The following is a 16,909-nucleotide window of genomic DNA, read 5'->3' as shown; positions in this document are numbered from 1 at the left end:
CAAGCAATTCAGCTCGAGAGGACTCCAAAGCAAAGAGCTGCTAACGCGCTTTAGATTGAACGTGTCAAACGCAACGTGTATAGGAACACGATTTTTTCCCAAATACGAGGTGTACAAAGCGCGCAAAGTTTATACATACAATCGCTCGACCACGACCCTGACTCGATAATTTTGTGCCAGGCGAGAGAGCCGAGCATACACACACACACATTATAGTTTCTCAAGCGCGAGAGATCGCTTTTCTGCAAATTTGCACAAATTGCTTCGGCCACTTCGTGCGAGCGCAAATTTGTACGCGGGAGGTACGTATACATATAACAAGAGTCGTTGCTGTGTGTACGCTGCTGCTGCTGGTGCACGTCGAGAATTAAGTTCAAGGTGATGCATACGTGTGTGTGTGTATGGCGAATATAAACGCGGGAGGTGTACAGTTTCCGCGCGCGTATATACGAACGAAATTACGTTTACGCAAGTTTGTGCAGTGTGCAGTTATTATTATATACCCGTGTGTTATCATTATGGGAAGGCGAATGATCGACAGCTTGGTTGCTGCTGCTGCTGCTGCTGCTGCTGGCGCGAACAGATTGAATTAAAGTGCGGCGTTTTTGCGACACGCGCCATACCCGCCGCTTTGAGCTCGTAGTATACGTACGATAATATCGATTATAATGGTCATAAGCAGCAGCGAGAGAGAGAGAGAAAAACATCGTGTTTACTGCTTGATTAAAAGCATACCATTCATTTTCATTTGGTATACGTATTTACAGTGAATTTCAAAATTAGCCATACGGGTGCATTTAATTTAATAGTCGTATATGAAGAGAATTATCCCGTGCTTCTGAAATATGACATTGCGAAAAACAGATACAGCTCGTACGTTTTATTAACATTAAAAAAAATAACGCAATTTTATTTTTTAACAGACCTCGTATAAAATTAAGTATAAAATTACATGATAATAATTTCGTAAAATATCTTATCAAGCAGTAGCTCTAACTACTTGACGTTGAATCTCCTCTGCTGTCCCTGCCTCGTCTGCAGCGATCGACTTATGTACGGTGAGCGATCGAAGCGACGCTGGTTCTTGCTGTTGGCTCGAGCGTACCTGTCGTGGTGCAGGTGCTGGGCATCTGCCGGATGAGCCACCGGAGGAGCCGGTAGAGGTCCCGCGGGATAATCGTCGTACATGTCGTAGTTGTGCCGGTTGTGGCCGCCACCGTACCTCTCGGGGCCTGGACCGTAGGGATCGTCGTGCCCGCCCAGGGCCTGATTCACGTAGTCCAGCTCGTCTAGATGGCTACCGTGAGGACCCATACCGAGCTCCTCGTCGATGTAGGCCGGATCGTAGTGTCGGGGCGCGTTCAGGTACTCGTCGACGCTTCGATACCGGATGGCGCCGGGCACGCCGTCCGTAACTTTGTTCACGAGGTCGATGGCCAAGCCAAGCACTCGCCTGTCAAAGTCCCGATCCTGCTGCAGCATCTGTCGGGCGCGGGGACCGGCGTGAGCCGCCCTCGAGTCCAAAGCCATGCTTCGTATCATATGGGCCGCCTCCTCGATCGCGTCGTCCATGATCATCCGACGCTCGATTTCGCTGCACCCGTTGAACTGATTAAGTAGATTGCGTCTGGTGCCGAGCAGCGAGTCGCTTCCGAGGCCCAGGCCCAAGCCCAGTCCCGTGCCCAGTCCAGTTCCGACGTGCAGATCGCTCGCGATGCCCGACGACGAGGCGAAGGACGAGCTGACGCTGCCGTCGCCGACGCTGAGCTTCGCCCCCGTCTCCGAGGCCGTGTCCAGCGAGCTGCCGATCGAGACGCCTCCGGCGCTGACGCTCGTGTCCAACTTGCTAGCCGTGGCCCCCGCAGCGGCTATCTCAACGTCTCGTTTGGCTCCTACAGCCGCCGCTGCGTCCGCTGCTGCATCCGCGGCGGCTGCTGCCGAGGCCGCGGCATTTACCAGCTGCGAAGCCGTCGGATTGTTGTTGGCGCACTTGGCCGCGCTCATGCAGTCGCAGAAGGGCTTGAAGAGGCAGGAGAGAAAACGACCGCGTCGCAGAGCGAGATTCGTCGCGGTCGAGGCGATTCGGTTGGCTATGAGCTCGGTGCGCGCAATGAAGCGAGACTTGGACGAGGCGATGAGATTGAGATTCTTGTCGAGGCCGAAGTCCGGACAGTTCGAGGCGATTCCCCGCGAGGAGCGATCATCGCACTTGTTTCTCGAGTAGTACTTTTTGGCTTGACGACTCTTGTGGTTCTGAAATTAAGTGATTAATGTTGCAATAAACGTTTCATTTAAACGATAAAAATATCAATTTATAATTTTTACGTAATAACTAACCTTGTTTGAACTTTTATTCTTTTTAATTTTTCTCTTTTGTATACGCGAGTAAGTGTCGGCAGTGTCGTCTTCAAAAATTTCTCGAGAATCGATGCCACTCAAATTTTCCTGATTTTCATTCGACTCTTGATTCGAGAATGATTCTTGATTGTTTTGATCGATGACGATTTTTTTGGGTTCATCGCAACAATCGGGTTCTTTGGTCGATGCTTTATCTCTGGCGGCCTCCTTGCGGCCGAGTTTTTTTGTCGCATCGATGCGCTGCTCGAGGCCTTTCACAAAATCCTCGACGGCGAATTCCTGCGTCTGGTCTACTTTTTGACGTGTTTCCAAATTTTTCGGATCGTAATTCACGATGTCCGAATTGCTGCCCAATTGTTCGTTTCTCTTGTTGAGATTCTTGATAAAATCGTCGAATTCAAGTACTTGGAACGGCTCGGAAGTTTGGTCACTTGCTACGATCGATATTATCGAGTAAATCGAAATGACGAGTAGGCTCTGTAATCGAGCCATTTTTCGTTTGCAACAAATATTTTTCTCACTATAATAACGCTATTGAGTGCAATCCGAACGAAAGTGTATCGATTTAAATCATCTTTTTTCCTCGAAAAGTAAGAGTATATAATTAATTATGCCGCGCGTGACTCTCCTTCGTCGAAAAGTCCGCGTGCAACTGAAATCGGCGCGGCTGCGAAAAATGTCGTGCCGAAAAATTTTTAAATACCATATCTATCGACTCTGCATTTTCATGTACGCGCGGCACGCATTCGCCACCATGCGCTGTTGCGTAAGACGAAGAATGCGACTTTTCTGCTGCGTTTGCGTAATTGAAAAAAAAAAAAAAAAAGAAAGAGAGTAAAAAAAAGCATACGTTCGTTGTGCGAATAGTTGTTATTTGTTTTTCGTGTAAACATTTGTACAACTTGTTCGCTGGTGTGTCACGCTAATATATAGCAGTGTGTGGAAATCGCTGCTGCGGGGCGGGGTGTCGAGTAATAATAATTACGCATTTCTTTTCCTTTTTTTTCTTTCTTTTCGTTCGCTCTTTATTTTGTAATGTAAAAAAATGTCAATACACAGGAGGAACTAAAAGTAAATTAGATTAACTTATTGTATAGGATGTTAGATTTTTTTCTCCAATTTCATCCACAGTATAAAATGACATTGATCAATGAATCGGATTACGAGGGTAACTGTTAATTGTAATATATCTACAATATAGCTTATTATGTGGTCGGTTTTTAGAACGTTATCTGTAAACAGACTGTGGTATGTATATGAAATATGCATGTATAGACATTCTCTCTTACCGATTCATATAATATTAATACTAAAAATTTCAAATCAGCTTAAAAAGTAGGTAATGTACAATAATTACACGCGCGACGTGCTTGGCGACGACGCAGCATGAGATAATTAATTTACGATGATTAATTTATGACAGAATGTGGCCCATATACGTATGTAGCTCGTTGAATAAGGCACTGTGCACCTCGATGAGTCTCGTTTTTTATCTATACAAAAAAATTTTCTTCGCTCGTTCTCGAGACGTCGACGTTGACATGGCGTTTGGGCAATTTTTCGTCTACTTCTTGCTGATCCACTTGGACAGGGTCGGTCTCACCCAAGTCGGCAGCTGCACGGTGGGCGTGCGTATGTCCTTCCAGAGCGACAGGTCTATCGCAGGAATTTGGTTACAACTGACGAGTGGATTTCTGCGCTCGCGTGTGGCACGAGTGAGGAAACAAGAGGAGAGAAAAATTTCATGAATGCATGTGTATGTGCCGAAAAGTCGTGGCGTGGTACATTGCCTTATATACCGCGAGACGAGAAAAAAAAATTGTCAAACGAAAACTTACGATTGAGAAACTTGCTCGAAGGCTCTCATCTGCATGAGTTGGATGTTGTCGCCGTTGTCGCAGAGTAGCCTGGCTATGCTGGCCTTGCGCAGCTCCTGCAGTTGCTCTGTCAGACACAATTAAAAAAAATATTATAAATCGGGAAAATCGCAGTGGTTCTCGGCAAAAAACGGACGACAACTTATTACCGTGTACATGGAGAGCAGCTAAAGACTTTGAAAATGTGAACAAAAAAATAAAATCGAAAGCTACCGCTGCTGATGTGCTTGTAAAATTACGTATGTACACGCGGTATAGAAAATAAGAGATGCTGGAACAAAGCTGTGTGGTTCGATATACCGAGAGCATAATTAACATGCGACGTATTCGCGGACAAACGGCTTCCGGCATAGCAGCAGCGGCAGCATCCACTCGTCGTCGTTCGTTGCCCACGCAACAAGCCGATGAATATTCAATTAATGCCCGGATAATCGAACGCGTACGTATATGCAACTCTCGTACTCTACTACTACATAATACCGGGGCAGCAGCAATTTCAATTAAAGAAAACAATGCGGTGTGTTAAGCTGCCTGCCTTATTGAGGATATTATAGCGTCGCGTCGACGACTCTACTTACCGATGGTGAAGGCGAGCTCCGGATCTCCGGTCTCGAACCAGTAGCGATCGCCGGCCCTCGTCCTGTAGAACTGCTCCGAGAGTATATTGAGGAAAGTCGGCCCGGCCAGCGTGCCCTGGACGTGTCGCTCCAGCGAGCCGCCCACTGTCAGATCCACGTCGTCCGGGCTCTCGTACAGCTGCGCCAGCTTTTGTATGTTCTGCACGATTCGAACGGAGAAAGAGCCAGATATGTAGTATTATTATTATTATAAGTCTCTCGCAATCGTAATCGTGCGCGGCGATAGCAGCTTGATATAGCGAGACAATTGCTTTATAAAAGCTTTGTCGGACGTGTCTCCGCGCGCGAACTGCGATTATGCATGAGGGTGTGCATTGTCATCGCAGCTGACACGGGAGCATAGACGATCCTTTCTTTCTCTCGCGAATATATAATATAAACTCGAGAGCCTTTGCGCTTCGAGTTTGCTCTATCGCGCCGCAGTTCGAGTTTTCTCTATGTATACGTAGACACGAGCTCTTGGCATTTATATACCAAATTTTGCGTAAAGATTATATCTCTCTCTTTTTCTCACCTCGGGCGATATGACATCGGCGAAGTCGTTCCACTCGCGAGCCCTCGGCAGTCCAGCCAGGGCGCGCAGATCGTTGTAGCTGGCCAGGCCGTGGTCTCGATTTCTCTGGATGTCGATGGCGCGCAAATCGTCGCCGAGTCTGCGGTTATTTCTGAATAGGTAGTTCGTGATCTATAAAACAGGCAAAAGGGATATTAATTTTTAGCATTATGCTTCGACTTATATACAATTATTTTAACTTTGCCACTTGCAGATTTAACAAAAAAGGTAAGATGGCCATCTAGCGGTAGATGCTGCGAACTTAATTTTGATCGATACAACAAATAAATCACTACTAAAGTACCATTTTTTAAGCAAAGTATCTGCAGAATTAAATCATTTTTGATCGTTATTATATCAAACTTTAAATTTTCATTAATTTTTTCGCGTAGGTTGCGTGAAAAAAGTAAATTATTACTTATAAATTAATTTTCAACGAAGATTTCACGTAAAAGTACCACGAATAAAATTTAGCATCTGATTTTATATAAATTCTGCATCAAATTAAAATTTCTGTTATCAACCGTGTACATTGACCCACCTCTCGATCGAAGTATTGGTCGCTCTCCTCCTGGGGCTGGAAGGCCATGCCACGGGTCAGCTGGTCGAGGTTTCCGTTCTCCTCGATGACGCCCGGCCGATTAAAATGATCGCTCAGTCGCAGGGCGTTGTAAGCGAAGGCGAATCTCTGCTCGTTCACCAGCCTGTGTCAGTGGCAGCAGTAATGCGCGCAAATGCGACGTATAATGTAATTATTAGACAGCGAGACTCGCGACACATTTTTTTCTCCTCGCTCGAATCTTACGCAATACGAATGCGGATAACGGATCGAGTGTATCCTTAATTACCGATCTTGACTGTGATTTTAATGTTTGTTCTGCCGCGTGCCAATTTGTGAATAATCAAGGAGCAATATAAATCGAAATTATCGTTTCACAATGAGCGCGGTAGGGATCAGCGAGAAATTATCAGGCTTGAAAGAGAAAGGATAAGATCAATGGACATATTTTCATACTCGTTTGCTTCATTATCGGAAATAACTGTATTACGTAGAGGTCAATGGAAAGATCCTTCGAGTGAAGATGGTCGAATGCAACCGATATATTATCATCATACTCACAGCAATCTGCCGGCGATGAGCGAGTGGAAGTAACGGAAGGCGGCCGTCGAGTGCTCGTTTATCGTGCTTGGATTGACGTTGGGATCGTAATCGCTCACCCAGCCGCCTACGGGCTTGTAGATCACTCGGCGCTCCACGGCATTATCCTCACCTGCACATGCAAGCACGTACGCAAGATCGTCGGCGTCAATCAATCGCGTCGTATATATTTTTTTGTTCATAAATAAAAATTATTCATTGCACATACCGATGAAAATTGGCAGCCACTCGTAGTAGGAGATCTGCTGGTGCTCGGCGATGGCGATCCTGCGCGCCTCCTGGAATATCGTCTCGTCGCTCCAGTGCGGATTGAGCCGGGCCAGCTGGCCAGCGATGCGATTGTGCTCGCGATGCAGTATCAGATGCAGAATCGTCAGCTGGGGATTTTGATTGACTCGAGTGTCGCCTGTGTATGACACGGTTATTACAGCAAATTATAAGTGCGAGCGCGCGAATCATTGAAACATTTTTACGCTCCTGAACAGTCGTGATAATTTTCTGCTTCGAAGGAACGGGGTATAATTGTGTAAGTTTTAATTTTTCTTCTCGCGAGTCCAAGCAGGAGAGTCGATAATTATGTGGGTTCAATGAGGTTGACATGGGTACACGATTTTTACGAGCATACCTACGTTCGATATTGTGTACGGAAAAAGGGACTCGAGAGCCGAGAGTAATGCGTTGCTAAACACGTGCAATAAACATTCTTGTACGAGTTTTATATGTGCCATATAGCAATGAAAATGTGTCTCTCGCGCGCTCTCTCTCTCTCTGTCGCGCGCAACGAGCCGTAGCGATCGTGTATCGCGGAGGAATTCAATTTTTTGTCTTATCCTCTCATCGAGAGAATTTATTTGCGCGTAATAGATTGAAAAAGTTGCCGTCTGCGCGATCTGATATAAATTTTATAGGATAATATCGTAAGCCATCATGTACATATGAGTCTAAACTTACCAGCTGAGTAGCAGACTTCCTGTCCCGAGACGTCGCAAGCAGCGCTTCGATTGTCCGCCGGTGGCAGCCATTCGCGATTTCCGCGCACGTCCACGACCAGACGACCGCCGACACCGGCGCGCAGTCTAGCCGCCGTCTCGTCGTCCGAGCCGTAGACCACAGACAGATCCAAAAAGTGCGACACCGTGGTCAACTGCAAAATCATAATTATTTACCACAATTCGTCTTATGAGGGTCATTTCGGCAGCCTGATGGAATTGCTCAACGTTGATGATGGCGCAGTGACCAAAAAATGACCGCTCAAAATGTTTTAAATTTATTTTTACTATCAATTAACTTATTTTCAGCTATTTTTCTGTTACAATTCTGTTAAAAATATTAAGGATATTTTAAATGACCTGCAAATGATCATTTAAACGTTTTAAAAAATTCAGATAAGTTTTAAACCCCGACACGATGATACTACTTTAAGTCTCCACTAGATGGCGAGTACCTTTGTATGTAAATCTGTAAGTTGTAAAGTGAAAATATTTGTATAAGTGAGACTTGAGAGCAGTTTTAAACACTTGGTTTTGGTTCACAGATTTTGCGTTGGTAAAAAATTAGACAAAAAATGTTGAGCATTTCCACCAGGGAGGACGTAGCGATTACATGCACATCAAAATACCACATTAAGTAGATGCACAAACCTGCTCGGCTGGCTGCAGACCCGAGGAGCAGCCGCGATCCAAGTCGGTCGTGCTGCGAACGAAATTACGGCATCGCTGGCGCTCGTACGAGTAGACCGGGTCGTTGGGCGGTATGATGATCGGGAAGCATAGCGGACTGCTCAGCGCCGACTGGATCAGCTGGCCCTCGGCCGAGCAGCACTCGGTCGCGTGAGGCTCTGTTTCGAAAAACGCAATCGCGAACAATCAGTAAACAAGCTTGTGCAGCTATTCGTTATTATAAAAAAAAAAAAAAGTTGAAAAAGGAACGACATTTTTACTCGATTGAGTCGATCCGGCGATCATGGCCATGTCGTGGGTCATGATCTGACCCCACTGCATTGAGACGAGTGTCCAGATGCGGTCCTGTATGTCGACGTCCGGGAAGAGCGTGAAGCTGACCTCCCGGGCAAGTGGCAAGGGATTTCCATTCTGAGATACCGGCGGTGCGTGCACGTCTGCGAAAAATTTTACAAAAAATGTTAGTAACTATTATAAATTTGTCTTTTCCTCGTTCATCATAAGATAACTGTAATAATTATATTTTCGTGTCGTAATTGAAACTTTCACAAATAATTTGTGCGTTCATATTATGAATATACAAGAAGTCTCCGCGCTAGCAAACACTTGCTCCCGGGTGTCGAGATACATAATATAATATGTATAATGGAGCTCGTGCGAAGCTCGCTCACGAATCGCAATAATTATCATGTAAGCCGCGGCTTTTCCAAGTAACAGTTCGAGGCGCTTTTTTTGGCCCAATGTACTCTACACTCACAATCGATACACATATATAATATGCAACGCAGAACGCACGGGAAAGCCAATCGAGGGGATAATCACGCGAGCGAGCGACGACGACGAAAAAACGAAGCGAAGTACAGTAATACAGTGAGACACGTACGAAAGTGATCCACGCGCGGCGCGCGAGATACACGTACATAAGTTGTAAAGTGGTTTATATGTGCGAGCATTGCGCGGCGCGCAAGTTAATTGCAAAAAAAAGGTCATCGCGAACCGCCCTCGGGGGCTTGTACCGAATCAATGGAGAAATATTCAATTAGCGCAGGGCGAAACAATTTACGATATTACACAGACACACAGACTTACTCGACGAGTCAATTATAAATACATCGATCCCGAGAGCGATCGAGTAACCTGCTTCACATCGTCGTCGTCTTTGGAGCCCAGGCACCGATAATAATTTCGTCGTAATGCGCGCACGGCGTTACAAGTTTTATTACGGCGCAGGCCCGATATACGATTTAATAAGATCTCGGGACCTACATCACATCGCGCGGGGTTCACATTATTGTTACCGATCGCTAGTCGAGCTCGCGGTTAGCGTGACATAATCTCTCTCTCTCTCTTTCAAGCTTGGAGAGTCCGGGTGTCGCGGGCGCCACGGCTCTCACGCGATTCACGTCCCCAGCAACAGCAGCAGCAGCCAACCAGCCTACTGTGTGATAGATTAGATCGTCGAGATGAAATTAGGCCGCTGAGAGAGAAAAAGTCGTTATTTATTTATTTTTATTTTATCTCTCTTAAATAATGTATCGCGATGAAAAATCGGGCTTATTTTAGCGAACAACGAGCTGCGATTTTATTTTTTTCCATTGGAACCTGCTATAATTGTGCGCACACGCGCTCGCGCGCTCGAGTTACGCAGACACGTGCGAGTCGTGTTTTTAATTTCCCTTAATTTTTTTTCTTCCCTTTTAATTACGTAGCTCTCGATTTGTATTACGATGATGAAACCGCGCATCGATAAATCAAAACACGCAGCCGAGAGCAGCTGAGCGCGCCCCATCGATCGGAAAAATCTTTGCCACGCCGTGCATAAATCATTGAAATGAAAAGTAAAAATAAAAAAATAATCAAGTACAAGTGTTTCGCCCATTGGTATTAACGCGATTAGCGCAACGTCTGTGGAGTTTGCAATAATGTAACGTTGATAGGAAGAGATAAGCGCACGCGAGAGCCGCTGCGGCGTATTACGTAGGTTATATAGCGATTGCCGTACTCGCGTTACGCTGTTCTCGCTTCGAGGCGCGCTCCAAGGGCCCAGCAGCTCGTATGCAAATTTATGGGCATTATCTCGTCATCTCCGCGTTATATCCTATATGGGCGGCCCCCTCGAGGCTCGAACGCGCGAAAGTCCTCCAAGGCGTTCGACAATTAGAACGTGTGTCAGTCCGGCACTGAGCGCGCGCGAATAGCTTGAATGGATAATTAGAAAAAAAGTCTGTACTCGTAACTGCAAGTGCGCGATTTTCTTGTGTTAGATTGTCGCTATCATTATTATTAGAGATGTCCGAATAACCGATCCGTCGAGTTAGTATTTCACAAGTATTTGAACTTTTTAATTGCGACTTCATTATGATTTTTTTTAAGATTTATATTTTCTATAAGTTAAGAGATAATTTTGGTTTCGATGATGCGCCGTGGTAATGATTGCATTATTTGAGATTGGTGTTCTTGTTAATAAAAAAAAAGCAAAACTTATTTTTTTAAATTCATTTATTTTAATGAGATGAAAAACTTATAATAATCGACATAATAAAATATTACAAAAATGCTTATGGCTAACAAGCCGCTATGAAAACATTATATAAATCTTTTTTCGACAGCTCGTCAATGATCATATCGCAGCAGAGAATTGGCAGCCGATAGTGTAGCCAGAGTATCGTCTTCGTCGTTGTTTCTCGCGCAAATTACGTGCAGAGGTGTGTATCCCTTATTGTCGGTCACACTCGAATCAGCGCCCCTTCTAAGCAGCTCTTCGACCACCTCCTGGGGACAGAACAGCAGAGCCAGGAGCAACGGTGCAAAACCTCTCTTGTCTGGGGCATCGATCGGTGGCGGTGATAGGGCTCCGTTGCCGAGCTCGAACAACATCCTCACCGATTCGACGTTGGCTTGGTGATTCATGCACAATTGGTGAAGAGGCGTGGATCCTTTGACGTTGGTCAAACTTACATCGGCGCCCTGGCTCAGCAGAATCGGGAGCCAAGTCGCGTGCTCCCACGACGGCCGCGCCAGAGCCACGTGCAGCGGCGTATTGCCCTCATTGTCCTGGGCATTGACCAGAATCGTTCGACCATGGTCATCGCTAATCTTGAACATTACCTCCATAAAGTAATCGTCGCGGCCTGCGTACCTCTGGCAAAGAACGTGCAAAGCCGTCGAGTCGTCCTGGTTGGCCGCGTTCGGATCGGCGCCTCTCAACAGCAGAAGCAGGGCCACGTTCATATTGCCGCATTTTAGAGCCAAGTGCAACGGTGTGTTCCCCGACGAGTCCCGAGCGTCGAGGTGCACCGGCTGTGCGAGTTTGTCACAGACCTCGAAGAATAGCTGCAACAAGTCGTGGTCGTCCGTCGATTTGTCACAAATCACATGAAGAGGTGCCACTCCGTGCACGTCGAACGTGTTCGGATCAGCACCATTGATCAGCAACCATTTGACTATCATCATCGAGCCTTTGCCCGCAGCCAAGCACAGCGGCGGATGGCCAGCTCTGTCGACGTCGTTTACCGGCAGCGTTAGTCGCATTTCATAGGCGACTTCGAAGAACGTCTCCGCCGCGTTTCCCAGGTAGTCCTCCTGGCAAATGATGTGTATGAGCGTCTCGCCCCTCGCGTTGGTCAGCCAAGCGTCGGCACCTCCTCTCAGTAGCAGCTCGATCACCCTCTCATTGCAGTACCATAGAGCCAAATGTAGCGGAGTATACGTTGTCTTGGGCATGAGCAGATTGGGATCCTGGCCGAGCTCGAGGTACTTCTGGACCACGTCGTCGCAGCTAAACTGACAGGCTATGTGGAAATGCGACAGTCCGTACTCGTCGATGTAGTTCACGTCGAATCTGTTGTATATTTTAAAAAGTTGAGGGACGATGTCGCGATTATTGCTCGTTGCCGCTCGATGAATCGCGGTGGTGCGACGGTGCAGTAACCTGCCGTAATCGTCAACTTCGGGCTCGTCTTTGTAGCCGGTCCTGATTACGAAGTCGATAAACTCTCTCCCTATTTCGTTATTACCACTCCAGGGATACATACAATCTATGGAATCGGAGAGAAGCATTTCAATTTGTTCGGGACAAACGAATGCTTCCCGAAGATCTGGAAGTTGGGTATCCCAATCAACGGTCAAGTTATAAACTGCCCGGAGAAAATTTATTCGCTGATCTTTGTTCTCCCATTCAAAATCGTCAATTACTAACATCATCAAACAAGTCATTTTTTCATACGAATCAGCCACGTGATTCTCAACATCGGCGTGAATTTTGTAACCCCAGCTGTCTTCACCACTGAACATTTGATCGGACATGTTGTTGGACATTGTTATCGTTTAAACGCGCACTTACACACAACACAAAATTGTTTATAATTTAGGATATTATATTAATTTCTGTCACAAAAATCACTAACACCAGTGGCGATCTGTTTTAGCTGTTCACGTCGCAGCGTCTTCACATGGACTAATTCTTTTCTTGGGCTACGAATCACTATCTTTCTACAGAGAGAAAAAAAACATGTGCTTACAATGAAGAACGAGGTACGTCTAGTAGCGATTTGAAACTGAAAATCTAGGGTAGCAGCAGCCACTCGTTCACTGTGCACGTTGCAACGTCTACACATCGACTGATTTTTTTCTTGAGCTACGAATTACTCTCTCTCTCTACAGAGAGAAAAAAAACATGTGCTTACAATGGAGCACGGGGTATGTCTAATAGCGATTTGAAATTAAAAATCTAGGTAGTGGGGGCCGGCAGCGAAGGGGAAGCGACATATATAGATATACTATAGCGCTGCGCCGCCGGCCCCCACTACCACTAACATTACCACTACCACTATACACCAGCGTTGGTTTCAGTGGGCTCTACGCTCACAGTCTATGCCGAGTAAGCGCCACGGTGGCGAGAAATTGAAGCGCGCAGTCGAGCAGTCACTACCATAAGCGCGAAGTTATTTTTGAACTTATTAGATCAATATTAATAACTGAATGATGAATTAAATAGTAGGTGTTGTTATTAATAATTGTTATAATATTTATCAATTCTAAAATGGTACATTGGTTAACATAGATGCAGAGCCCGTGTTTGGCTTTGTTAATGTTTTCTTGCCGATGCACCATCATTTTATACCGTATTAATCTAATGTACATTTTGATCTAATATATATTAACAAATAAAAACGATGCGCATATATTTACGTAACGCGTGCAAACATCGCTCGACTATTTCTTCGATAAAAGTATCATATAAGAGATTGTTCGATAATAATGTAAGATACACCATATTATTAATCAAAAAAATCAAATAAAAGCAACACATTAACAAAAAATTTATGAATAGGATTATGTTTATGTTTAGAAGATAAAAAAGCTGAAAAAAAATTTGAATATTCCTTCGCGCGCATAGATCGCTGACCGCTCAACCAGTGAGCCCGATCGTGACAGAAAACAATATGGCGCTATACACTGTGTATATCTATAGGTATTATAAATATAGATATACAAGCAGTGTAAAGCGCCATCTAGTTTCTGTCACGATCGGGCTCACTGCGCTCAACTGCGGCTCGAATGTTTCGGTTTTTCGCCACTGGCGGCGCTTACTCGGCATAGACTGTGAGCGTAGAGCCCACTGAAACCAACGCTGCTATACACTACGGCCACTGTAAACTAATTTTTCAATATTGTGAACAATTTTGCACTGACACTTGAAAAATTTAAAGTGTGATTCGATGTAAAATTTCACGAGGAATCGATTGGTGCAATTAGTTTTTCTGTATCTTGCTTCGTTCGCGAGATATCAGCGAAAAACTCTTTCACCCTCGATTTTCACCCTGACGCTGATGTTTTAGGTAAAAAATAACATCGGCAATGAATTCAGCGCACCCAAAAACATAAAGTAGACTAGGTTTCATCTCTCCCCAAAAAAAATGCAATTTCATGTAAGTTTTAACTGGTATCAATTACTTCGATCGTATACGTGTCGTTTGACTATATATACGATCAACTCGTGCCGGAAATGCGCGAGTATATTTTTATATTGGATAAAAATTTTGTAATTCCATTTTTCTGAATAAATTTTTTTGTGACAGGGTCAGGGTACATTAATCTTAACTGGATGTTTATATTTTTTCAGATTCAATAATGCTTTAGACTTGAAACTGACTGCGGTTTTATAATATATTTATTTAAATGAAAATTATGCAAAATGAAACAGCAATAAACATTAAAAAAAATACTTCAAATACGCATATCGCTATCAAGAGCTTCTGATTGCAGTAGCCAAACAAATGTTACATAATTCTTGGCTCGTTAGCTGATCGATTATCGGTTCAACGCACTCAAGCGGCAGCCGGTACTGTAACAGCTCCGAGAAACAATCTAGCGCCCATTCTCGGAAAAATTTTCTCGACATGCGATAGCAGATGCACCAAATACAAACTTTATCATGCTTTTGAAAGAAGTGCAAATGATCGAACATGAACCCTGAATACACCCATTCCATGATTGAGTCTTGATCTTCTATGTGGTAATACGTATAAGAATACATGTTATAGCATTGACATTTGTCAAGATCCTTAAGCCTCTTGAAAATTTTGCGCTTCGTGAAAAATTCCATTATCGTCAGGGCGTCGCTTCGGTCCAGTTCGTATCCTGTGTTCTCTAAACTTTCGACGATGATCATCACGCTAGACGTTAACATGAAATCAGGCGGCGATGATACCTTGTCAAAGCAACTGATATCGGGAAAAACGAAGCTTGACAGATCGGCCCCATGATTCAAGAGTGCATCGACCGACCGGGGCATAATATTCTCCACGGTTAATTGCAGGGGTGTGCGGCCCAACTCATCTTGGGCATTGACTAGTAACTTTAGGTTTTTTTCATTACAGGTCTCAAAGAATAACGTAAGGAAGAATAACGCCAAATCATCTTTTTGGCTGTCACGGCAGATAATGTGCAGTGGAGTCGCTCCTTCTACATTGACTATATTCGGATTCGCGCCTGTTCTCAGGAGTATAGTGACTACTCCTTTTCTTTGATTTTTCAGAGCCAAGTGCAAGGGCGAATCACCTGTACGTGGCAGGAGGATATTGGGATCCTGGCCGAACTCGAGGAACTTCTGGACAGCGTCGTCGCAGCCAAACTCACAGGCTACGTGAAAATGCGACCGTCCAGTTTCGTCGGTGTAATTCACATCAAATATATCGTATATTTTAAAAAGATCTTCAACGAGATAACCTCTACGAGCGGCATGAAAAAGATGTAGTGGTGTAGTGCGACGCGACAATGGCTTGCCGTCTTCACCAACGGCAGGTTTATCTTTGTAACCGGTCCTGCTCGCAAAAATGATAAACTCTATTCCTTCGTCAAACAGTTTGCCACTATCACACACGTAGTTTACGGAATCGATGAGAAGACGTTCGATCTCTTCGGCTCGAAGAATATCCCGGAGGTCGGGAAGTCGACTCTTCCAATCGACGCTTAAATCATAAAGTACCCGGAGAATATCTATTCGCTGCTCTTCGATCTCCCAATTGGCTTCTTTTCGTAATCTTTTTAATTTTTTTAAATTGTACTTTCTCATGAAGATAGGGTAAGCCCAGCTTAGCAATTGATAACACACAAAAAATATAAAAACATAAAAAATCTCAACGTACTCCACCATTGTTATGCGCACTCAAACACAGCCCTACAGTCGCTTACAATTTACGATATTTAAAATTTCTTGCCACGAATATCACTTGCCGCTGCGGATGCGATCTTATAATTTTTTCAGGCTACTGTGCCTTGAAGTGTACTGCCTACACATTACAATATACGTATAGAGAAAAGAACGCACATGCGAAGCGACGCACCGATAGAAATACTGTTCCGTCAAGAATGGGATCGTATATGTACGGCTTTGGAATGAACGGATGAACGGATTTGGAGCTATAGGATGCAATGTTTTCGACTGTCTACAATAGCTTCAAATGACCTACCATATAAATGACACAGTTCCAAGAAATAAAGATTTCTCATTCATTTATCTCACAACGCCTTGCTTTTTTGAATTCCAAGTCAATTAATATAGAAGAATCAATAAGAACCGTAAAAGAGGCCTATTGTAGCATCACGAAATTCGTAAAACAAGAGAAAGTGTTAGAGCAGCATATTGGTGGCTCGCCATATGCATAACGACTCTGATCGATTACGTGCGTTCGACTATGTATAACCATGGGAATTCTCATGAATTCACGTACGGAGCCGAAAAGACACAGATGCTACAGAAATGCTTTTTCAGCATACGAGCCCGTTTGAGGCTGATTTCGCGCTGAGCGTGCTCAGTGAGTAAGGCATTCGTATACAGTCGAGGAGAGCAGCGCGCTATGTGGCGACAATTCACACTTCTCCTCGTACTGAAATCAATTGAATACAGGTCGAGGAGCCCTGATTACAGTCGAGGAGCCCTGATTACAGTCGAGGAGAAGTGTGAATTGTCGCCACGTAGCGCGCTGCTCTCCTCGACTGTATGCGATCCCGCAGACTCGAGCCGAGACGACTCGCTCAGCTCGCGTGCGTGTAGCCTGTGCTGTCTGCTACATGTCAAAGTGGCAGGCCAACTCGCGCTGCCTTTAACCTCTCTTTCTTGAATACAAACATATCTACACGAG

General features: G+C 44.8%; 2 protein-coding genes across 2 annotated transcripts in view; both read right to left on the bottom strand.

The window, feature by feature from the left end:
• Positions 1-888: 888 nt before the first annotated feature.
• Positions 889-3,007, bottom strand: LOC106655491. The gene is made up of 2 exons (XM_014375915.2): positions 2,338-3,007; positions 889-2,253 (listed from the first exon to the last, which is right to left on the bottom strand). Exons 1-2 carry the CDS (start codon positions 2,848-2,850, stop codon positions 997-999), a joined length of 1,770 nt encoding a protein of 589 aa, XP_014231401.1. The 5' UTR covers positions 2,851-3,007; the 3' UTR covers positions 889-996.
• A 462-nt stretch (positions 3,008-3,469) lies between these two features.
• LOC106655005 (peroxidase) overlaps positions 3,470-16,909 on the bottom strand; it is a 35,715-nt gene continuing 22,275 nt past the window's right edge. The window contains exons 5-14 of the mRNA XM_014375193.2: positions 8,525-8,701; positions 8,226-8,422; positions 7,537-7,729; positions 6,794-6,991; positions 6,547-6,697; positions 5,968-6,130; positions 5,388-5,558; positions 4,814-5,012; positions 4,197-4,302; positions 3,470-4,052 (exon numbers count right to left, since the gene is read on the bottom strand). Coding sequence (XP_014230679.1) covers positions 3,923-4,052; positions 4,197-4,302; positions 4,814-5,012; positions 5,388-5,558; positions 5,968-6,130; positions 6,547-6,697; positions 6,794-6,991; positions 7,537-7,729; positions 8,226-8,422; positions 8,525-8,701 — 1,685 coding nt within the window. The 3' untranslated portion in view covers positions 3,470-3,922. The remainder of the gene's footprint in view (positions 4,053-4,196; positions 4,303-4,813; positions 5,013-5,387; positions 5,559-5,967; positions 6,131-6,546; positions 6,698-6,793; positions 6,992-7,536; positions 7,730-8,225; positions 8,423-8,524; positions 8,702-16,909) is intronic.

This window comes from Trichogramma pretiosum, unplaced genomic scaffold (genome assembly GCF_000599845.2).
Source record: "Trichogramma pretiosum strain Unisexual culture from Peru unplaced genomic scaffold, Tpre_2.0 scaffold1, whole genome shotgun sequence".
Lineage (NCBI taxonomy): Eukaryota > Metazoa > Arthropoda > Insecta > Hymenoptera > Trichogrammatidae > Trichogramma > Trichogramma pretiosum.
The sequence above is the reverse complement of the archived record's forward strand: the minus strand, read 5'-3'. Positions and strand labels throughout refer to the sequence as shown.